Source organism: Thermobia domestica, chromosome 14 (assembly GCF_964235325.1).
Source record: "Thermobia domestica chromosome 14, izTheDome1.hap1.1, whole genome shotgun sequence".
Classification (NCBI taxonomy): domain Eukaryota; kingdom Metazoa; phylum Arthropoda; class Insecta; order Zygentoma; family Lepismatidae; genus Thermobia; species Thermobia domestica.
This window is the reverse complement of record NC_137467.1, coordinates 77981527-78006382: the sequence shown is the minus strand read 5'-3', so window position 1 is coordinate 78006382 and position 24856 is coordinate 77981527. Positions and strand designations below refer to the sequence as shown.

The following is a 24856-nucleotide window of genomic DNA, read 5'->3' as shown; positions in this document are numbered from 1 at the left end:
GGAATCGAACTTGGACCTCCCGAGCCAAACGGGCGTACGCTAAATCACATAACCAGGGTGCAGCTTGCAAAATATTTAGTTGTGACGTTTGCGGTAAGGCCAATCCTTGGAGCAGGTTGATCTGAAAAATTATGTTTGGACTTATTTTCTAATTAGATTTGATTTTCAGAGAAACACGGTATAGAGTGGGGTGGGGGGACTCTGAACGGCGGGTGACTCTGAACATATTAACGTTTGTCATTTGTTTCCAAAAACCGCCACCTTGAGTTTAATAGAAAGTGGTGGAATTGGAAGACGTTTGTGTGGTGAGCTAAATATGTGTGCGACGTGAGGAACTCACGTTTGTTTTGGAGAGGAAAGCGAAAGAGACAAACACAAATATAAGGATCAAGTAATAAAATAGCCATACTGTAGTTTGAGACCTTGTGTATATAGTGTGTAATTTCTATGAGAGACAGCACAGAACCACGTTGTTGATGCATGGAAGTTTGGCGGGCATTTAGTCATGCCTGGCTGCTACATGCTCACTGGTGCTGCCATCTGTGAAAAATTACGAACACTTAACCGACAACCTGCGTTGTGGGGCTACTCTGAACAGATTTTATGGGGTGACACTGAACACAGCTTTGTATTGCTGTTATGATGTTTTTACTGTACAATTTGTATACAGTGCCTTATCAGGGTTTCATGTTTCATTACAGCTGCCCAGAGACTACAAGAGAGTAAAGAATGGCACAAAATGTGAACGATGGAATGAGCAAACAATGGCGCAAATCTTCGAAGAAATTTAAAAACTATCCCGCTGCCAGGCTGCTGAGAAATACGAGATACCCAAGGGCACGTTGCACTTGCGGTTGAAATCTGTCAGTAGGAGGTCACAAGGAGGTCAGCCCGTGTTTGGGAAAGAAGAGGAAGTGTTGCTCAAGGTGGCACGGAAAGCTTTTCCTATAACACTGCAAAATGTAAGAAAAACCGCATTTTTTTACGCTGAAAAGAAGGCACTGAAACATCCTTTCAACAGGGAGACGCGATCGGCGGGAAAAGATTGGCTTCGATTGTTTCTCAAACGAAACCATGAATTATTATTACGAAGCCTGAAACAGCTATCTCTTACAACAGCAAAATGTTTCAACAAGGAAGTTGTCACAGAACATTTTGATCTCCTGCATCAAACCGTAGAAGGCACTGGCTTGATCAACTCTCCGGAACACATCTACAATGTAGAAGAGACTGACCTTTCTTTCATCAATAAACCAAAGCGTGTTGTGGCAGACAAAGGTTGTTCGAATGCAGTGTTCGTGACATTCGCCGAGAAAGGAGAAAATGTTTAGTTAATCACGTGATGTAATGCTGCAAGCGCTTTCATTTCTCTATCCTGGGTTATCTGCAATAGGTAACTGGATCCAATGTTCAAGATGCAGTCGTTGGTACCGCATAGTCTGTGTGAGCACTGGTGACAATGTACTTTTTATCTGTGGACGATGCAAAACCAGTGCGTGACCACATGTCAGCATTGCTTAGTTTTACGGGGTCTACGTTCCCCAAGGAGTTTTAATACACAGTAGATATATTGATTTTGTTTTGACTTTAGTAAATCTCTTCCTTTGTTTTTATTGGACAGATCATACATGCAGATTATTCTTCCCTAAAATATATACGTTTAGTATTTCTGCATATTTTTAGTGCTTTTTTTTTAATGTTCAGTGTCACCCATCCCTTGTTCAGTTTCACCTCTCGGTCGTGGGTGACTCTGAACAGAACACACGTGCTCATTTTCACGCACGTAGCATCCATCCTATACCAGATATCGCGCAGTGCTTGCACCGAGTGTTGAACAACATATTGGGGTTTCGATTCCATGTAAAGTTTCTTCCATTCGTTGCGAACCCTTTCCTTATAAGGTAAATTACCATGAAATTGTTCAGTGTCCCCCCACCCCACTATATTTTCAGCAAATATTTATTATTCGAATAATAATTTGAACAATTATTGTAATTGAATAATGATTCAAAGAATGAAAGGGAATGTTCAGTATAGCTTCCCATGCTTATGTTCTTTGAGCTAAAGGAGAGGGATGATTAACCCTTTAGAGACGAGGTGGCATATAAACGCATAGCCGATCGTTGCGTTGAAGAAGAATGTGGTACATAAACAAAATCTGGATGCAGAGGATAGTATCGTTCACAAGCCTCATTTGTGTTTAATTTGTCAGACAAATGGTTCTCTGTATTGCAAAATAATAAAATCTGAGTTTGAATTTTTCTTTCTTTTTTCGTCTCTGATAAGTGCGCCATAGACGCACGCACTTGCATGAAAGATTTGTTTCATCACGTATGTTAGAATGTTTTGCCCACACACGTACCAACCTGCTGTCCAACTTATTAGAAAAATGAATGAGGCACGTGATTTCTTCCGTTGTCGTGATTGGCGGACCTAAATATGAAACAACCAACTTGCATGAACGAGCACATACACGATAAACGTGCATGAAGAACGGCAAAAAACCATCATGCAAGTTTACAAAAGATTTTGGGAAATTTCAAAATGCATGAACGAGGCCACACACAATCAACTTGCCTGTGGTTTTATCATTTTTGACGCAAGTTGGACGGTTTCTTCATGCATATGTGTGTGTATGTGTGTGTGTAGCGGTCCTTATGCAGTGACAAAGCTAGAGAGGGTCACCCCGTCGAACTCCCTCAACTACCCATCCCAGACATGTATTGTAGTGTAGGTTACATGATAAGAAAAAAAACATTATATATATATACTAGCAGCGTTCACCCCGCTTCGCTGCGGTCACCCCGGAACGCAATAAACTTTGTTACTTAGATAATTTTTACTTTTTCGCTTTCAAGTGATATGATAAAAACCATAGAAGATTGCAGTAAATGTTAACATTATATCGCCTGTCATTTATGTTAACCCGCCCCGCTTCGCTGCGGTCACCCCGGAAGTTTTCGCTTTCAAGTGATATGATAAAAACCATAGTAGATTGCAGTAAATGTTAACATTATATCGCCTGTCATTTATGTTAACCCGCCGAGTGACACGGTCATGCGGGTTGCATATAAATACGTTTATTTTTACCTATGATGAACTAACAAAGGATTTGTACGTTATGGACACTTGAATGGTCAATTATCTCAAGACACTGGTAATTAAAAATTAAAGTGATATGATAAAAACCATCTAGGGTCCAAATCCTAATAACCCCCCAAAAATAAAAGAAATTGGTTCAGCCGTATTAGCGTGATGAGGTAACAAAGGATTTGTGCGTTCTCTTTTATATATATAGATAAACATCTGCTCCACAAAAATGTCCGTCCCTTCGTTCGCCTCCTCTCAGAAATTAAAGCCGGCGTCGTCACTGCTCTGAAGTATTGACCATGACAAGAAGTCTCGTCTCGTTTCTTAAAAATGTTTATCGTATCGTATCGATTCTCGAAATGTTCTCTCGTTTTATAAATTTGTGCAAAATGTATGTAGTGATATTCATTTAATTTAATCTAGAAGTTATCAGAATTGTTCTCTGTCAAAAGAGGTCCACGAAGAGTGTGATATAACAATGTTTAAACCATACTTACGATATGTAAGATTTAAATTTCTGGGTTTTCGGCATCTATGACCATTTAGCCTGTCACGTATGAGGGATGACGTCCCTCGGCGAGCACACTATCCGGGGAAAGGGAAGGAAGCGACTTGGGACCTATATGTTAGGTATCATCCCGGCATTTACCTGGTATGAATGAGAAAAACCCAGGAAAACCTCATTCAGGATGGCTGGCCTGAAAAAGCTTTTTACACTTTTTTGACCGAGTACCCCCACCGGGAATCGAACCCAGGACCGCTCGCACCGAATGCGAATTACTTATATTATTGGAGTATATAGTGTAATGATATGCGTTGATACATGGTCTTCACTGTGTTCGTACAATCACTTTATCAATTTATAGTTCTTATATTATCAATCATGTAACACCAAAATAATGTTGGAGATCTAAGACTTGGTTGAACTAGTGCTGACCACGCAACTCGATAAATTTTTCGTCTCTTTTCAAATTGTTACACATTGGCACCCCTCCTCTATATATGTCAACGACACACCGATATATCAACCCAATCATATTCACTTAAGACTTTATGCTGATAATACGGCCTATTGGAGTTCCTCAAGTATTCTAAAGCAGTGCTATTCAACCGGAGGACGCATGCTCCTGGGGGGTACGTAATGCTGTTTGTGGAGATCTCCTCGAAATGTCTGTTGACAGTTCACTGCAAATGAAATTAGTAAGAGTGCTATTTCAGAACTTCTTCCATTTCCATCAACATATTTGTGTGAACAGGGTTTCTGTGGAGCTCCTTCGTGGCTAAGCGGTTAGCGTATGCGCCTTTGGCGTGGGAGATCCGGGTTCGATTCGCGGCGGGAGCTCATGTGGTTCGGATTCCACGTTAATCAGTAGGTCCACGTCACATATAGCCTCGCTGCTGAAAGGGACGCTAAACTAAAATCAACTCAACTGAACAGGGTTTCTGTGCATTAACATCAATAAAAACGAAGCACAGAATGTGCACTTTATCTCCCTGTAAATAATCTTTTGATTGGCACACTGATTGTCCTTTTGTTGGGTCTCTGTCCCCCTTTATAATCAACAGAACATGTGTATTAAGTTTAATAAGTTAATTTCGATTAAATTTCTTTTAAATAGCTTCAGGGGTACACAATTGGATGGCGAATTGTGTCTAGGGGTACGCGAGAAAAAGAAAAAAAGGTTGAATAGCACTGTTCTAAAGCGTATGGAAAGGAAGCTGATTTTTTTTTTTTTTTTTTTTTTTCAAATTGGTGTGCTGAATGGCAATTACGAATCAATCCCAGTAAAACACAATTCTTACTTATATATCCTAGTTTCAAAGGAACTATACATGATCGAAAACATACTACTCAAATATCCGTCTTTACAGGCCTATATCCACAGGGGTATAGAGGGCCGGGCCACCCAAAAATTTTCACGGTAGGCTTGTAAATAAACTATAATATGGTGAGTGCCCCCTACATTTTTGGGCTGGCTACCGGCCTGCGTCTTTATCAGGCCTGCTCGAACGGCTAAGTATTTAGGCGTGGTTTATGACAATCGTCCAAAGTTATATCTTCATGTCAAACACATTAAAAGTAAAGCTCTATAGCTATATACTAAAACACCCAGTATTCAGTAGACCATCAACAGTCTGTTATATAAATCACTCATTCGCCCTAATCTTACATATGGAGTTAAAAAAAATTGTAACAACAGAAAATTGAATTCGAGAACAGAATTGATGTGGCTTCGTTATGCACAGGATCCTGAAATGATGCCAATGTCCTATGATTGCCAATGGCATATTACAAGCTCTCTGCATATATGCCAATGGCAAATAAAAAAAGTAAAATAAAATAAACAAAATTACAAGTATTTTTTTTTTAAATTTAAAATCTTCATTATAGTTTATTTTAAGTGGATCTTGAGAGATGCAGCTGATCATGTTCTTCAAGGATAACTGCACATCTCTCTCTTAACAATAATGAGCTACTTTTTTCCAGAGCTGCTAACCTTCCATATCCTTATTTCCTAACACATACACAATTTAAAGAAAACATTATACACTTACTTCTTTCTCATTTTATTCACACACATCATATAAATACACTGGACGAAATAGCCATTCTCTTTCGACTAAATGTCCTTTTCCTCATCACTGGAGGAATAAATTGATTTGACTTTCTTTCTTTCCTTCCTTCCTTAATTTCTCCCTTTTTCTTTCTTCTATTGAAGAAAAACCATAGCTGTTCTACTGTTAATGTGAACCACAGAGAGCAATGATCATGTAGCAGCAATCAGCGGCGCAAGTCTGTCTTCAACATTGGAAGGGGGGGGGGGAGTCAGACCGTTTCTTTTTCTTTTCTTTTCTTTCTTTCTTTCTTTCTTCTTCTTTTTTTTTTTTTTTTTTTTTTGGTTAAGCGATGCTCAAAATATTTGTGAAGCTGAAAAACAATCCTGTGGAGGATCAGGGAGTAGAGTTGTCTTCAACAATGGGAGGCGGGCAGATTTGAGGCTTATTCTGGGTGGACATCAGTTTCATCTCACTTTCCTTTGTGGCAATCGGACACAAATGATCATCTTTTTCCCCCCAAAACACATTTCAAATCGGATTATTGGGGGGGGGACATGTTTCATACAGTTTTATGTTTCAACACATTTCCCCAAAAACACATACATTTCCCCCGTTCCAAGATTGGAGGGGACATGTCCCCCTCATTCCCCAGGGATTTGCGCCAATGGCAGCAATACTGTCTTCAACAATAGACCTCACAATTTAGTACAAACTGCTGGTTTCAGATTATTGGCAAGCAAACCACTGTTACAAGCACTTTATACCACTGCTAACTCTTATCCGAACACTCTTTTTCCGTGTAGTCTTCCAGTATATGCTCGCTTCAGTTCCAAAACACTGTTAGCAACACCATTCCTGCGGAAGTTGAACGGAGTCTTGAATTTCTTTTTCCTTGCTGATATGGGTGTTTCCAGTCCATTGGATTATGGCTTATAATGATGGGCGCATGTTTCATCTTCTGACTATTCTGTTCATAACTCATCACCTTGATTATTGTAGCGGTCGAGTCAGTAGTGAAGGTTGACGGACATCCTGTTCTTTGTTTTTGTCTCTATAGCATTATACTTGTTCATCCACTTTTAAACTTCTCTTCCACTCATACACACTTCCATGCAGTAAAAAACTGTCCCTGTATTGTGTTGAAAGTCTGATAAATTTCAACCCCCGACCCGTTTTCAGACTAAAGATATCGTATCAGTGCCCTCTGTTATTCCTTGGTGCATACTAGAGCCTATTTCAAGTGTACCTTCGGAAAATATATGAAACACACTTCGGTCCCACTGCCGCCCTCTTACAGAGGAAGCCATCCCCTCGCTTTGGGGAAAGACGTGAATGACGTCGGCTGTGTTATCAATTTGTCATTCAATCGTTTGGTCTTGACGAGTGAAGATCGTAGACTATTTAGAATGGCTTAAAAGGCAGTGCATAGCGAAGCCCATCAATATGGCAACCCTGTCTACATTCAACTATTTAAAAAAAAATCGGCCAAAGCAACTTGTCCATCCTCTTTCGAGGGAGTTATGGGAAAACATACGTCGACAGCAGCGCCAGAAGGGATACCCTTGAAATAAAGACTCTACCAGCAGAGCGCCCATGTTCTCTGTGTAATAGATGAAAGGAAAATGGAACAATTAAGATCAAATTATTATAGCACTACTATAATTGTATAAAATTATAACATGCAGAATCAGAAGCCAGTGCGACAAAATCTAAAGAAAGTTGGAATGAAAACATGGATATTTTTTTTCTTTCCCCCGTAATTCGAGTTGCATACAAGTAAAAGAATAATCTTCAAAGAAAACCGACTCAAGTTCATTCGAGAAATAACCTTTGCAAAGTACTCTCACTATTTACTAGGAAAACAAAACTGTTGTTGTGAACACGAAAAAGTAATTTTCCCCTCATTTTGTTTGAACTCAATTCGTTTTCATTCTTTACGAGGGAAAGCTACAAACTGCTCGTTCAACTGTTCGTTACACTATTAACATAGCTAGAGCCAACTGGCAACACTACAGGAACTCACTGAACCAGTGACAGATTGGAAGACTGTCAAGTGACGACAATAACGAAGAAAAAGATCGGTTTTAATTACGCGACAGCGAAGCCATGAAGTATACAAGAAACAGAAAAAATATTAGATATACGTAGTGTTGAAAGTTAAATTATTTTGTTTTGTTACATTTTATAGGGCTAACGTCAGTTTCAAAATCGAAATAAAAAACGTAGCTTAATATTTCATACTGACTATTTTCTTATATAAATAATAGGTTAAAAATTAAAGATCCTTGTAATTTTTGTTATTACATTTAAGTTTAAAAAGGTCATAAAAATGGACAAGATCCAGAGCACCCACTGCAAATATTAGTGAAAGCGTCATGAATGTATTATGCAACACTAAAGCATAGAACACGAAAGCGATTATCCTCAAACAATTCTTTAAGTGAGCACAACTCTCACTGAGCAGTGTTCGTAGATTTCCGTAAGAAAAATTCCTCGACTGACACAAAATTTTCCCTAGTTTATGAGGGTCCAATTCCTATGACTAATGTAATGTGATCAGATTATTTTAGCTATATTAAATGAAGTGTCAACCACATGTTTTTGACTTCTATTTTTCTTTTACTTTTCCTTTTTTCTTTTTTCTTTTTTTGCAAAAAATTATACGAAGAAACCCAGCCAACAAAAGGTGCACATTATGCTACTTTGAACAGAGAGACAGACAGACAGACACACACACACATACACACACATTTGCTATTGTATTGGTTTATTTATGAAGAACAAAGAAAATTTAAAGCATTTATATTGGTCAATCAGTCAGCGTGAGAATTTCCCTGAATTTTCACGTTTTATATAAAAAATCCCTTTTCCCTTGCTAAATTTACCTACGAAACTTCCCTGGATTCGGGAAATTTCCCTCAAACTACGAACACTAACTGAGCAAGCCTTTTTCTCTTTCCTTCAAACTTGCTGGTATTTTAATATATATATATAGGGTGTTTCAAAACAACATTGACAATGTTTGTGAGGTGATTCCTGACACCAAGATAAGACAAAAAAGTATAGACCAACCTGGGTGCACAAATGCTTCCTTTCGGAGTTATAGGCTGCCGAAAACATGAAAAACTGAACTTTAAAGGTCCATAGCTCCAAAACTATAGGACCTAACGTAGTCGGGTCAATACCACTTAGGAACTAACACGTGCGCTGTCCAAAAATACATGTTTCAGAATCCTAAGGTACTCACGCAACAATTTTTATAGAATGAGTTTGGCTACGGGCATACAATTTGAACTACCTCAAACTCAACAACTACCTCTACAAAAATTGTTGCGGAAGTATCACAGGATTTTGAAACTCAGATATTTGGATAGGCACATGCTAGTTCCTAAGTGAAGTCTTGACTAGGGATGGCCAGAACCGGTTCTTGGTGGAACCGGTTTTCGGGTCTGAACGGATCCGGTTCTAGAAGATCCGGTTCCGGAACCGGTTTTTCGGATCCAGGTCTGGAACCGGTTTTTCGGATCCAGGTCTAGAACCGGTTCTTCGGATCCAGGTCTGGAACCGGTTCTGAAAACCGATCCCTTTATATATATATATAAATAAAACCCATCACAAAGTTTAGAGCCCTTAAAAATAGCAGTATGACAACCCACCGCACCCCCCCCCCCCCAAAGTCGGTCCTGGATCCGCCCCTGCAGTCACTTCCAGTTTGAATATCGCCTCCATTAGCAAACTCAATTCGTAACTTTTGTCCCTTTTCATTCTGATTATATTTGGTGGTGATCAAATCAAGTATCTTTACTCAGAAAATTGTTTCCTTGCTGAGTGACGGTTAAATGTAAACTCGATTGCCAGTATCTGAAGTTCTTTTAAAACTAAGATTATTAAAGAAATTCTTTGGGTTCCTAGTAATAGTGCAGTTCTCGGTTAAACCTTACCTTGCTCTTTTAACCTATTAATGGGCTACTAGTTCAGAGAAAATTCGCAAAAATATTTTTTTATCCAATTTACTCGGTTACTTAAATCCCATTAAAATGGTCGAATGTGTAGAAGGCCCTGAATCAACATGAGAGGAAACTATGTACCAAATTTCAACCAAATTCATTCAGTTTTGAGGAGCTTTAGTTGTGTTGAGATGATCGAAGTTTTCCCATTACTACATTAATAGTAGATAAGGCAGAAATAACGTGATTTTGTGCAGAGAAAACGACAATCGACGTGATAGCCGAGATCCTACTGATCCATAAGTCAGTGGTTCAGATCGTTTCAATTCCGTTCAAAGTTTAAACAAAGCTCTTTAAAAGTAAAATAAATAGATAAATGGCCTGAAATACTTTATTGATAATTTTAAAACAAACCATTAGAATATTGTAGTTGGAAGTTTATTTCAGATGATGTAAAGTATAAGTTAACATCTCGGCAACCTCTAGCGATATTTATTTATAGAGCAACATTCAAAGCTCACCTCTCTGTTAGCCTTTTGCTCTCTTCGTGTGTGAATGTGAGTGAGCTCGAAGAGTGTTTACAATTATTTATAGAATCTCCTCTTGAGGTTTCTTACGTAAATGAAAGCTTGTGTCCCACGTGTACCATGACAACGAGAAACAGACGCATGCCTTTCAGGTATCAGTTAAAGATCTAAGAGTTTCATCAGCTGTTGTTCATGCCCTTCTCCTTTGATCATTCATTCAAAGTACGACGTCCTTTATGCTTTTTACATTTTTTAAATATTAAAATATAGAAATTCCACAATATTATCACCATTTAAAAGGAAGAAAGTACAATTAGTAGAATGAAAATGAAGGAGGAAACGGAGTACTCCGAGAAAACCCACGAACACAATGTTGTCCATCACACACTTACTTGGGTGAGAATCGAACCAGAGACCCCACGCACCAGAAGTAAGTATTTTACCACCCTTTGAGTTCAACAAAATGATATGGATGAGTGTAGTGACTGATCTAGAGGGTAAAAACTGGGGAGGACAGCCAGAACTCAGGCTATGGTAGGATATCATGAGGGGGGCCTTGGCCTCCTGACCCCGGGCTAAAACCGCCATTGGATGAAAACGAAATGAAATAAAATGAAATCTTTAAGTCTCATGCTTATGCCGGCTAGGCTAAAGAAGTCGGTGATGATGAGAAATGAATGAAATGGTGGAATGAAGAAAAAATCTTTGAGTTTTACGTCCCACGGTTATGCCGGTTAGGCTAAAGGAGAGGAATGAAGAAAGTGGAAGAAAACTCACGCATAAGGTGTTTGTCCACCACAAGGCTCACTTGGTGCGAACTGGGATCGAAGCAAGGAGCCCATGCACAAGGTTTTCAGTTTTATGTTCGCCGAAGTCGCTCATTCAAATAAATACCACTTTTATTATCGATACTCAACTAATAGGTAGGAATAGCTATCAATATTCTATTACTCACTTTCGCTGTGGTTTTACTTATTATTTAACTGAGAAAATTAATTGAATTTTCTGCAAAAGAGAAAGTACATAACTACGATTATACTGTAAAATTTTTTCGGGTGTTCCGGATTTTATTATATATTTTCATAGGGATTTTTTTTTTTTTTTTTTAGCCTGAAAATCTGGGAGTTCTACTATTAATAATAACCTCAATTATGTGACCTACGGAGCGCATTTAGAAACTCTGCTGAATTGCAAATACATGCACGTTGTGTGTCGTTCACTTGTATAGACCTAGACATTCACACTACGTGCCATTCACTTGTCTAAATCCAGGCACGTAGCCAGGATTTCGTAAAAGGGGGGGGGGGGGTCCGTGACATGAAATACTGTGGTCATCACACCGGGGGTTCGATTATTCTAAACTATTTTACTGGCAACATATATTTCTTCGTTTAGCCAGGATTTCATAATGGGGGTGGAATGGAGGTAGCATGACATGTGGTTATCACACCAGCGACTGGATCAATCTAAACTATTTTACTGGTAACATATATTGGTTTGTTAAGACAATAAAATGAGGATATGTTAGTAAATGTTTTAATAACAAACTAAGAAGAAATCTCGAATAAAAGAATAAAAAAAGATGTTACAATGTTTACGTTCTTTTCTTTCTTCATTCAAATATAACAATTTTCCTTTCATTAGGACCTCAACTATTATAAAAAGTACATATCCAATAATGTCTTGCCAAATATTTTACAATATCTGCGTTCCTTTCTCTGTTGAATCAAATGTTAACAGAACTTTCTTTCCGCATAACTTTTATGTTTTCATTATTCCGCCAACTACTGTCTGTTCTAAATAAAGGTTAACGGGATGATCTACCTTTTCTCGGCACAAAAATTTTTGTATTGGACCTTATGGGGAGAAAACGCCTACCGAATTTCCTCAGTTTCTAAGAAACTAGGTATCTCTAATGGGAAAGAAAAATTTTGCAGCAATCTACAGAAGTTTATTAACAAGTTGAAATACTTAAATTGTATATTTGTCTGCTAGTTTAGCAGAAATAAATTATTAAAAAATAAATAAATTAGTCTCTTTTTATACAAATTATAATATGTCTAACTTTGGAACCAATTATGGTAGAAAGATCAACTTTTTTTTTTGTTTTATTCCTTGAGAAGAAACGACTCTAATAGTTTTAATCACAACCATATCTGATACGCCAATTAAAAAATAGTATTTTAATATAAGTATTAAAGTCCGCCTGTCAAAGTTTGACGAGTGTAAGTCACGCCCCACTCTAAGCTTGGCCGCGGAAAGGGCGGGGTTGGTGAAATGGAGGGGGAAGGGGGTGGATGTCTGAATGAAACAGGTTCTCGACCAGTTTCTGAGATTACCTGTCAGCTGCCAAATACTGTTAGCTTTATAGAGTTTGTCTCCCTCAATGGTTCCATACTAAGAGACTGAACGATGTGCTGTGAAGTATCCTCTTTTCCTCGTTACCTCTGGAACTGGAAGTTCATCAAGATGCATTCTAGAGTGCGCGGGAAGAACAGTATATATCAGAAAACGCTGTTATTTTGGGAATTTTTTTCCCTTCCGGACAAATATTATAGCATACAGTAGTGGCGAAGGGAAGGGGGGCAGAGGGGTGCCCCCACAGGATTCCGACAATGTGAAGTCCTGGCCCCCATATATATGTGTCCATAAAAAAATGTCCCCTAAGTTATTTTTTAAAAATAATGTCTTGGGAATATATTTCAAATTTGAGGTGTTTTCCTAGTAGCCGTCATTTTCGAATATGGCCGCCGCCCTACGTAAATCTCTCTCTCTCTCTCTCTCTTTATATATATATATATATATATATATATATATATATATATATATATATATATAAAGAGAGAGGTCGTGAACCAAGGCACTTAGAAAGATAATTTTGGTGTCAAACTATAGGTTTCTGAGGCCGATGAATTTAAATATGGCATTGTTTATTGCCACTTAGAAACCTTACAACCTGGCAACACTGTTGTCTAACGATTAACTGTACAAAGTTACAAATGCGTATATGCACGCATTACTCTAGGATGTAGCGTACTTCCTCAGGACTAAACGAAACCTACTTTTTCTGGTAGCTGTCATCACGACAAGACATATTTTACATGGTAACATGAGAGAACATTTGTCTAAATCCAATATGGCAGCCAATATGATGGCTAATTACTAAGCAACCAAGTAATGGACTTATTCAAATGCCTGTCAGTCCTAATTGACCTAGAGCCTAGAGAATGGGAGAAAGAGGCAGGATACGGTCTCATTGAAGAAGCGTCTCCTGAGGGGGCGAGGAAAATTTAAAATACCCCATTTTTTAATGAAAAACACGGTTTTGCCTCCTTGTCCGCAGACAACACTGCACACCAAATGCTCTATAAGACGTTCTCTAAATAGCCCTGTTAGATCCAACCTGTATTGTGTGTAAACCGTGCATTTTCACGGGGGAACAGCGGAGCAAAAGCGGTGTTTTTTGTGATATTTCTGGTTTCTCGTGCTTACTTCGTTAAGACTAAGCACTGTAAGCCAATCTCCAATTATCCTATAGCAGTGTTAATTTCAGATCATTTCCTCCGGAGGCACCACGCACAGGGGAAAAAGCGACTAAAAATTGCGTGCTCCACAGAAATTTCTGCGAAGATCTCAAGCACTCGAGGGTGAATTTCGTAGCTCTTGGGAGAATTCCCCCCCCCCAGAATCCCCCCTGAAATCATCACTGTCCTAGGGAGTTGAAACAAGAAGCAGGATACGCAAAAAAGAACAAACTTTCAAAGCATTTAAAGTTTAGGCTCGTTGCGCTAAGCGTCTTCTTAAGACGAGGATATGGGAATTGAAAAATGCACGTTTTCTTTTATTTATTTATTTATTTATTTATTTATTTATTGAAAAACATGTTTGCCCTTTTTTGTCCCCAGACAACCATGCAGACGACACACACCAATTGTCTTATACAAAAATGTTGCCATTATAGCTCCTATAAGACCCATTTGGAACGGTGTCCATACTGTGCATTGTTATATGGGGACAAGGGAGCAAAGCCCTGCTTTCTTTGACTTTTTCGTTTTCCGCGCTTACCCCGCTAAGACTACGCACTGTCAGTTAGTCTCGATTTATCCTAAAGAGTTGAAACAAGAAGAAGGATACGCAGAAAAGAACATACTTTCAGAATGATGACGTCCTATGGGTATGATCTACAGCTTAACGTAGGATCCGAACCACTTGTGTCTTCATCGGGAATCAAACAAGGGACTCCTTGATTATAAGGGATGAGCGTAACTATTGATTCACGACACACACATACATACATACAAACATATATATATATATATATATATGCAGAAAACACTGGATAGATTTCCACATCACCCGAGGGGTACTATCCATGATGCGTTACCTTTTTATTTTTACAATGGAAGGTTCCTCTGTAGGCATATGAAACCATTGATTTGCAGTTTCTGTATGCAGATTAAGCTACTGAGACTATTCACTAATGATATCCATGCACTTATTTACAATATTTACATTAGAATACGAGTAATATTTTGTAAACAGTACGTTATTGCAAATGTTTACTGTGATGAATTACATATGAGTAGTACAGGGGAAGAATGACGAATATCACATTTTTAGTAAGGTTTGGTTGTTAGGTTTAGAATTTTTTTTTCCTGCACCAAGATATATAACATGGGTGGTAACAATAAGTTGTAATCCACTCGTGGATGTACCCATGAGTGAACTACAACCTGCGTTCACCATCCATTTTATATATTTTGGTGCAGAAAAAAACATTTTCTGAACATAACCAAACCTGACTGAAAATGTGGCTTTCATCGTTCTTCCCATGTACTACTCATATTTGAGTGATATATGAATTTGTATATTTACACAAAGTTACAATTTCTCACAAATAAACTTGTGCTTAAGAATGCGTTACACTGCCCAGTACATACTTACAATATGCTTTATATTTGTGATCACTAAATAGTTTTATTGTTACTGACACCGAGGTTCACATCACTACTTCCTTTGTACCTTTTTTGTGGATTGTCATCTGCCTTCGTGAATGGCCTCTTTGGTTCCCTGATTGGAAGCCCACGAAACACACGAGAATCAGCGAGCTCTGGTAGTATACATTTCATATACGTAAAACCATCGCAGTTTTGGCACAAGGTCATTGAGGAAATCTTCATTACGTTCTATTGTTATAATGGCATAATTTTCATTCTGATTACTAGGTATCTCACTTGCTACAGGGATGAACACGAAAAGATCACACTTCTTCATTCCAGCACAAAGCATTTGCTGTTGAATTTGGTAGTAGTACGTGTGGTTTTTTGGGAGAAACAAAAAATTCATTCTTGCGTAGCCAGAAGGATTTTATTTTTTCGCAAGCTTCAGCGATACTTTCGCAAAATCGTGCACTGTAAAGGCACTTTATTTCCAAGAGATATGGTTCTCCTTCATCTGGATAAACGACACCATCAGGACTTGCCCCTAGGAAGGAGTTTTGTTTATCTATGAATAGACCACAAGGAATAACAGAGACTCCTAGAACCTGTTCATATTTTCTTCGTGCTATAGCCTCGTGTGCTTTCCCCCAATTTGTCGCAACAGTGTTATATTCCTTAGGATACACCAGGTCCTTCACTATCTTTGCACAACTAGTGTTTTGTTTTCTGCAAGCAATCCTTTTTGCATTTGATGCAGTAATCCGGATTTTTCTTTCCTCAAACCAAGTCTCAGTTAGGCTTTGATCACGTGTTTGTTCCTCAATTATCTTGATTCTTTCACTACTGACTGCCACCTTCCGTTCATAATAGTCCTTACAGGGCCGGATATGACACGCCGACTTCTTTTATACAGCCCGCGAAATTGTCCGTTATTAAATTATCCGATAATTATTTCTTGTGAAAATGTCATATATTACCTTTTACAGCCCGTGACGACAGTAAGATTTCTGTGTCTTTCTACCATAATTGGTTCCAAAGTTAGACATATTATAATTTGTATAAAAAGAAACTAATTTATTTATTTTTAATAATTTATTTCTGCTAAACTAGCAGACAAATATACAATTTAAGTATTTCAACTTGTTAATAAACTTCTGTAGAATGCTGCAAAATTTTTCTTTCCCATTAGAGATACCTAGTTCCTTAGAAACTGAGGAAATTCGGTAGGCATTTTCTCCCCATAAGGTCCAATATAAAAATTTTTATGCCGAGAAAAGGTAGATAATCCCGTTAAAGACGCAATAGAAAACTGCTTCTGAAGGGAAGGGATGACGAAAAATTATGATCAAAAATGTCCATACTGTTACAGAACGGCACTATGCTTTCGAAAGCTTGAAATTTCCCTGACTAGTAGCAGAAATTCTGAGAATTCCGTAACTTTTCTAGAAATTTCAAATTCCTTGACTTTTCCAGGATATCCCATTCATTTGCCACCATTTGTTGCAAGTAATACAAATCTCCTCATAAGAAAGAGAAACCAAAAGCTTGTTGTAGCTTTTTATTTTTAACGCTGATTCTTCTCCTCCTCTTTTTTTCGTTTCATCTTTCCTTAATTTTTTCATTTCTTGTTTCGAAGGGGGGATCCGGACTCCCCCCTTGGCTACACTAACTACAACGAGTCTGGAAAACTACAAGGAAAAGTCGAAGTCTTGCAATATTCTGATTACACGACGTACCTGTATTTATTACAGTACAATTAAAGTAGGTTAACGTTCAAAGTATAACCTGTCATGTTGGTCTTGTCAGTTCCCCGATTCCACGTCGATACCACGTCCGTACCACATCTTCTCCTTCGAGGCAAAAAATAAATCAGTCGCTGCTGTTTCAACCTTCTGCTGGTTGGCCAAGCATCGTCATTTCAGGAAATATTCCATGGTCCGAAACAGGTAGTAGTCCAACGGGACAAGGTCAGGACTATATATATCGTGTGTGGCATCAATTCGATACCATCAAGTTCCTGAATTTTTTGTTGAGTTTTTCGCGCCGAGTGAGTGGTTTTGTGTTATCTCCTTGCAGCAGAGAGCGCTTTCGGCTCATATAATTCAGTATACGACCGCTCCAACTGTTCAGATTAAAAGTCGGCATTCGGTAAGATCATTAGGAACGAACTTGAAGTGAATTACCCCCTTGTAGTTCCACCACACACAGCATGACTCTGTTCGAAATGACTCTGTTTGACAACCGGTTCTGGAAGTTGGCCATTACTCAACACTTTTCTTTTTTTCACATTCGGATTTCAGAAGAAAACACCCACTTCTCGTCGCATGTGGCAATCCTTTTCAGGAAACACATATCAAGCGGAGTTTGCAACAGTTGTTGATGCATATTTACTCTCCTCTGGATCTGAGCTGGGGTCAACTCATGTGGCATAATGCAGCAGTTTCTGGTGGCTTTCCCGTGTTCGTGAAGATGATGCACTACACTGGACCGGGACATGCCGAGTTGGTTTGGCAATCGTTGTGTCCTGGTGTATGGAATTCTCTCAATGACGTGTCATTTGACTTCAGGATCTGTTATACTGGGAGAAAGACACTAGGATGATCTTCGACATTTTTACAACCTGCACAAAATTTCTGAACCAATGAGTTGCTGTACTGTGGCTCACTGCACCTTCCCCTTTCATATGACAAATCATTTAGGTTGCTGCCGCAGCTTTACGTCCGAATTTGATTCATGTAGTAACAGTTCACGTACCAGACGTTGTTGAGAGCCCATTGCCACTGACACTAAAACTTGACTGAAGATCCCAACAGAGTGGCGGCCTCAGTGTAAGTAGTCGGCTTGCCACGATACCTCTTGGGCCAGTTTGACCTTGTACTTTCCGTCGATCATAGCGTATATACGAGCTTATTGTTTGAATTGTGGAAATATTGCAAGACTTATGACTCTTCTTTGTACTCATACGTATCACCTTAGAATGACAGGGATAAACGTTCAAAAGACTTGTTGGCTAAATTTTGTGAATATAATGCACTTTATATGGATTCTGGATGAATTATTTTTGAATTACTATCTGTAGGTCTACATTAGTTTTTTTCTTTCTGTTCCTTGCAGACAAAACTATGAAACACCGAGGGGAAGCAGACATTTTGTGTTTCTTGTGGATCATGATGGGTCATGTAACTGGAACGATAGTAGTGAAACAAGCAGAAGAAGGGACCACAGCAGTACTCCCTTGCCCAAGTAATGACAACGAGCATCGATTCTTGTTCTGGCAGTTAGTAGACGACAGAGTGCTCGGACCTGAAGATCCAGCGAATAGAACCAAATATAAATATTACGTACTTAATGGAAGGCTTGATATTAGGGTAAGCAAATTTATTTTACGATGTACATATTTAGTTTTTATTATCAGTAATCTAATTGCACTGAATACTCAAAACGTGGATTAACGATTAAAATAATTCCTGGCATTTAAGTTAATTAGTTTCTCATTTCACCTTTCTTTATTCGATTTTTTCTTTTGAAAAGAATCGTTCAAAAGAACAGCATATATATGAGTAGCTCGGACAAACATAATGGTAAGCGCCACTCCCGCTGAAATTTATTTTTTAAGTGGAATGGGTTGGAATCGAATCAATAACCCCATGCCGTTAACGTCGCCAACACCCAGTGGCCCACTTGCCGGTAAATGTCGATTGTCGCTATAGCGACACGTCGAAGGATTGCCGCTAGTGTCTCACTGGAGGCAGGATTACGTCGAGTCAAAAGTGATATGTAGAGTCGGGGAAGCAGCGAGGACTTCATTTTGGTCCGCGCTCCTTAGATTCGTTGCGGTGAATCTCGAAGGGACCAACACGAACTATCGCCAGTCATGTGCATGTGGTTATTATTATATATTATTTTTTTCGTGACGAATTGTTCCTAAACTGAGCTCCGGGGGTGTACAGTGATTCCTGCTTCTACATCATGAAGGAGGCTGATAGCCAGCCCAAAATGTAAGGGGGCTCGGTAGAAGTTAGGGGGGCCCGGTCGAACTATATTATAGTTCATTTGCAAGCCTACCGTGAAAATTTTAGGGGGCAGTAAAAATTTAAGGGTTGCCCCCCTTGAATACAGGCTTATCATGAAGTGAAAAATCTTGAGATGAGTGCGAATAGTTGTATGAATTTAGATGGCAACTGTCGCCGATTATTTGAAAGTGAATATGGGAGAACCATGAAGACACGCATCATTTTGTTATAAAATTACATGGCGAGCGGATTTTATCTGATCCCAAACGGTTATCGCCGAAAATACACGGTTAAAGGAGTACTCTGATTAGCCAAATTCAAAAGACCTCAACGATTTATCCCGCTACAAGCGACGTTTTCTTTATCGCCTGCATGGCCAAATCGGAAGAGCACGGGCCTAGGAATAAAAAAGTTGGTAGTTTGCGCCCACCCTGGGGTGGGTTTTTAAGTCCCTCTTCATATTTATCCACTGCAGTGGCGCAACTCGGTGGAGCAACTGCTTGTGAAGCATTGCTTTAAATTGCTGCCTTCGTTTGCTTCCACTGCAGTTGCTTCCACTAAAACGGTTGCCGCCACCGACCGCTCTCGAGCAACTGTCTCGAGCAACTCTCAGTGTCTTCCACTCGAGGAAAAGCATTGCTTTAAATTGTAGCCTTCGTACGGGGACACTGAAGTGGCGGTCACCGCACAAGGTTGCCAGTGTATCTCGATGCCAATGTATGTATATGTTGTTAAAAAAAAAAAAAAGGAAGAAAGAAAAGAAGAAAAGATGCTGATCAGACGAAACATGCACACTTGGTCTTTCCGTGCCTGCCCTAGTCGCGGGTTTACTACCCCTCCCCGATGGGGGAAATTTTTAACACAATAGAAAATAATAATGAAAAACTTATTTTATGCATACTATTATTTCGTTTTAGTAGAAATTTTAATGAATTTTCATTTTACATATGTTGTGAAGAAAGACTTTAATTACTATAAATTCACGATCTTTTCTTGTTGTTTGAAATGGTTACAGAGAATGATGAGTTTTACGATATGCGTTGGCGCAATAATGAAATAAATTCGTTTTGAATTTTCGCCCTAATAATTTGAATATTCCAACACTAAGAATTTCATTAAAGGAAATAAAATAATCGGATTGCAAGGGCGCCCATCAGAAGGGGCAAGGTGGGGCGATCGCCCCCCCCCCCTAGAGGAAATTGTACTTCAGAATATCGAAAATCCAATAGAATTTTTACATTAGTTACAACAAAATTTGAAACTATTTTTGAAACGTCGCTTATACTGCCCCCCTTGTGAACCACAACATGGGCGCCCTTGTCGGATTGTTGAACGTTATCTAGATTTATATTGTGACAAGGTGTTGAGGAGCTCATGCACAGAGGGTTGCGACTAGCGAGGCAAGTAGAATGCTAAAATTCTATTTAGCTTCGACGACCAATGATTAACGCCAATAGACTTCCTAAATCAATTATTATTTGGAAACTGTTTGACTTCTATTATTATTATTATTATTATTATTATTATTATTATTATTATTATTATTATTATTATTATTATTATTATATTTTTGCACTTTTCTTCGTCTTGCTAATTAAATTTTTATTCAAAGTGCTCCCCTCAAAACGTTGCACCCCGGGCCTAGTAGTAAATCCAACTCTGCCTAGTCGTTTATTATGTTTTGTTCTTTGGGTATTAGTCATTCATCACCAGATTAGCAGACACCCCTTATGCCAAATGAATCATTTCCGGATACGTTTATAACTATTATTATTATCATGTAACGGGACTTATAATATTGTATTCTTAGTCCGTCCGTCCGTTACTCCTACGATAACTCTTGGACAAATGCCAAATTGTTATATTCTGTTTTTGCAATAGATATGTGGAGCGATTATGGTATCTCGTCCGAGTTCGTTAATGGAGACGATTAATCAACCGGACGTGGTAAAAATCAACCATTTCCGGTTTTAACGTTGCCATTATAGAGCGAAAGCCATAATAGATAGCGAGAAGGGGTTTTTCTCAAATCGATTAAGTGTTCCAAGAATATCTCCCATGTCCATCCTTAATACTGTATTAAAACCGGAAGTGGTAGAAATCCAGTACGACTTCCGGTTTCAATATTAATCTATATAAAGAAAACCGATAAGAGAACAAGTTCGATTTCCTTGGAATCGACTTACCGTTCTAAGAATAGTTCGCATTTTCTCTTTTAACACTTTATTCAAATCGGTAGTGGCAGAAATCAACCATTTCCGCTTTCAGTGTTGATCGCCATAGAATAAAAACGATAATAGATAGCGAAAAGTGTTTTTGTAATCAATTTAGCATTTCAAATGTACTATCTCCCCTCATAGCCCTCTATTTAAACCAGAAATGGCATAAATCAACTACTTCCGGTTTAAACGTTGATTACTATAAGGTAAAAACAGTAATAGGTAGGGAGAAGCGGTTTTCTGTAATCAATTGTGTCCCAAGAATAATATTCCATCTCGACTCTAATCTGTTTACTAAAACCAAACCTGGTACACATGTACCATTTTTGATTTCCAGACTAACTTGAAAAAAATATTGGCACGCTCCACTTTATTGTCTTTACAGAATTATGTATTATTATTAAATCATTAAGGAAAGAAGTAAAGGACGGAAATATGTTGTTGACAAAACCAAATATATATTTATGGGATTCTTTGTGGCTAAATGCTTAGAACTTGCACCCTTGCAGGAGTCGGGTTCGATTTCCGGTGGCAGGTACTGTGGTTTGTAGATCTACGTCCCATGTAGCCTAGTAGCGTACGTGTTGAAATGAAGTTGAACTCTAAGTAATAAAAATGAAAAATGAAATGAAATTTTTAAGTTTTACGTCCCACGGTTATGCCGGTTAGGCTAAAGGAGACGGTGATGATGAGTAATGAATGAAATGGTGGAATGAAGAAAGTGGGAGGAAACGGGAGAACCCCGAGGAAACCCACGCACGCGGTGTTTGTCCACCACAAAGTCCACACGGCGCGAGCTGGGATCGAACTAGGGACCACAAGCACCGGAGTAAGTAATAAAAATATATAAACAAAAATATAGGTAACTGGAAGAGTATTACCTGCGTCTAACAAAAGAATATAAATTGAGAAATTAATTACAAAGTTTATGTTGACTTTGGAGCTGCAACACCTCAAAAAAAAAAAAAAAAAAGTATGGACATAATATGCATATGTATAGTCCTAATGACAGGATTGCTCTCATGCAAATCCTCCTCTAAGGCAAATCTCTTAGCAGAAAGAGAGCCGTCCTGTGAATTCTCAGGAACCTCATTCAAGCTAGTTCAGGCCAACTGTCATCCGGGGAATCTAAAATATTCCCCTTCATGTCAGCATCTTCAAAACCCAGGGAACTCACTCAATGAAAAGGATTTAGTTCTAAATATCTAAAAATTTTCGACATACGGAAGTAGTTAAAGAACTTCATTTTGTCTGCACAGAGATCACGATACAAAGTATGATACAGGCCAGTTTGCAATCTCGTTGATAGCATAGGATGCACGGACATTCGTTTTTTTTTCCTCTACGTTTCTTCTTTTTGAGCAGCAAAATAAGAAGAAGTGCTTGCTTACTATTAACAGCTATTTCTCAAAGTGGAATAACTTGAGACAGTGGAAATGCTTCTACGAACTATATGAACCGGATAGTCGCCGAATGGACACTGAAATCTCGAACCATGAATAGCTATATGTGCGCTTCTGCGTGTTCGATGTATTTCTATGCCGTATGCATAGTTATTCTGCGGGTTACTTAGGGGCTACGTACGGGACACGTGATAATTTGCGTTGCAGAATTTTCCCGCAGGGTCAAACAAGCCCGCAACCTTCCCGTAAGTCAAGGAGATGGCTAGGGGTGCTTCAACGCACCCTTTGCTAGCCCGTAGCAGTTTCTGTTGTTGTATAAAATGCAAATGCACCGTGCTGACAAAATATTTGAGTATGTTAATGAGTTTACCGAATTCGTTGAGCTGATTAAGCGATAATAAATGACATATTGATGGCAACCAATTTAAAAATATATACCAATTCCTGAAAGAAGATTGCAGGATATTTTGCTTCCGCTCGTACAAATATTGAATACAAGGTCAAAGAATGGACTAACAACTTCTACCTGAAATAAAATAAGCGAGAGATACTTGTTGTTACAGTATTGGTACTGAAGTAGATTTTAGATTAAATTGTAGATTAGCTTCAGAATTGATTCTAGGGGTCCAGTGGTGATTTCAAGGATCGGCCGGGGGGGGGGAGAAATTTCTCCCCGAGAACCATGACATTCCCTCAGGACCACATAGCCTATCGTGCTCAATGTGAATTCTCAGTATTTTCGTTACTAATACATTTCATCCGCAGAATATTGAAATCGCCACAAAAAAAAAAAAAAAAAAAAAAAAAAAAAAAAAACTGGAATCATCACTGATGGGAAAAATTGACTCAATAGTTACACATATTTCATCGTGAAAATGTTATTCTAATGTGTTTTACATCCTTCTCCCTGTTGGTGTTTTCCTACATTTCTAAGTTAGCATAGGTAAAGTTGAGGAGCGCTAACATCCCTTTTTTTTCACTAATGATCTAACGTCTTTTGCATTCTTGGTTTCTTACCTGACCACCAGCTGCGTACACTTTTATAATATGCTTGCAAACTTATATATTAGCCCTATAAATAAATAAGTGCGAAAAACCATGCCCAACACAGGATAAGTTTGCATTTATTCCGATTCCAAGCTGGGCACAATTTGAGGGATAACGCATGATTTTGTCCGCGGAAGCAGGCACATTACTGTTGGTGATATGCGTATAAGGAAATACAAGTGGAAATCATCGAACTCCTGTTTATCGACGCGCTGTAATTGCTCAAAGTATGCATCGGTTCACGTGATTATGGAAACAATGTTAAGAAGTATGGCTCATAATTATGCAATTATAATGCAAAACTAGGTTTTAGTGACCACCTACTACAGATAGATGCATATTTTTTATACTAATTTGATCATTATTCAAGTAAACAGTTCTATCAAATTTTTACACATTTCTTACATTTTCAGGTTAGGTTAGAGCTTTGTATTTCTTTTTGCAAAGTATGTCTATATGAAGAACTCCATTACTACTTGCAGATTAACTTCAGGAGGGCTCAGTATAAATACAGTGTGGGCGTATAACATAAAAACTACAGTACATAAGATACGAATCAATTTGTGCTATGTGGCTAAAAGCACGAATGCTACCTAACTGAGTTATGGTAGGAGCGCATCAGGCGGCTCCAAGTGATAGTGAGCGGGTGCGTCCATAGGGAGCAGGCGCGTCAGCGATGGGGGTATACGTATATACGAGGATAGTGGAAGAGCACACTTACACATACAATACTTTCATTATCACTTAAATCATTTCAATATGCTGCCATTGATGGTAATTACTTATATTTACTCTTTCATTCCTTCACGAAAAATGTAGGGATCACATCGTATTTTACCTATAAATTTTCTATTTCGTAAAAGTGTCTGCTCGAGTGAACCCATAATTCGTTTACAAACCATCGCAAACTCGCCCGTTCCCTACGGACGGACTTCGACTGAAGCCCTCCAGCTTCACCTTGGCATTAAACCGTAGTAGATGCAAAAATTGCTTGTAATAAGCAGCTTGCAAAGTTTGGTACGTGGTTTTGAGACGTCTGGCTTTCACTATATGTATGTATGTCTTATGCAATTGTACGCAATTAGATGATAACACTAGGAATAAGTAGATA

The 24856-nt window shown here is 38.6% G+C and overlaps 1 protein-coding gene across 1 annotated transcript in view; it reads left to right on the top strand.

Annotated features, from left to right (window-relative positions):
* Positions 1–24856, top strand: part of LOC145670232 (uncharacterized) — a 138050-nt gene that overhangs the window by 82819 nt on the left and 30375 nt on the right. The window contains exon 2 of the mRNA XM_081738626.1: positions 18178–18431. Coding sequence (XP_081594752.1) covers positions 18186–18431 — 246 coding nt within the window. The 5' untranslated portion in view covers positions 18178–18185. The remainder of the gene's footprint in view (positions 1–18177; positions 18432–24856) is intronic.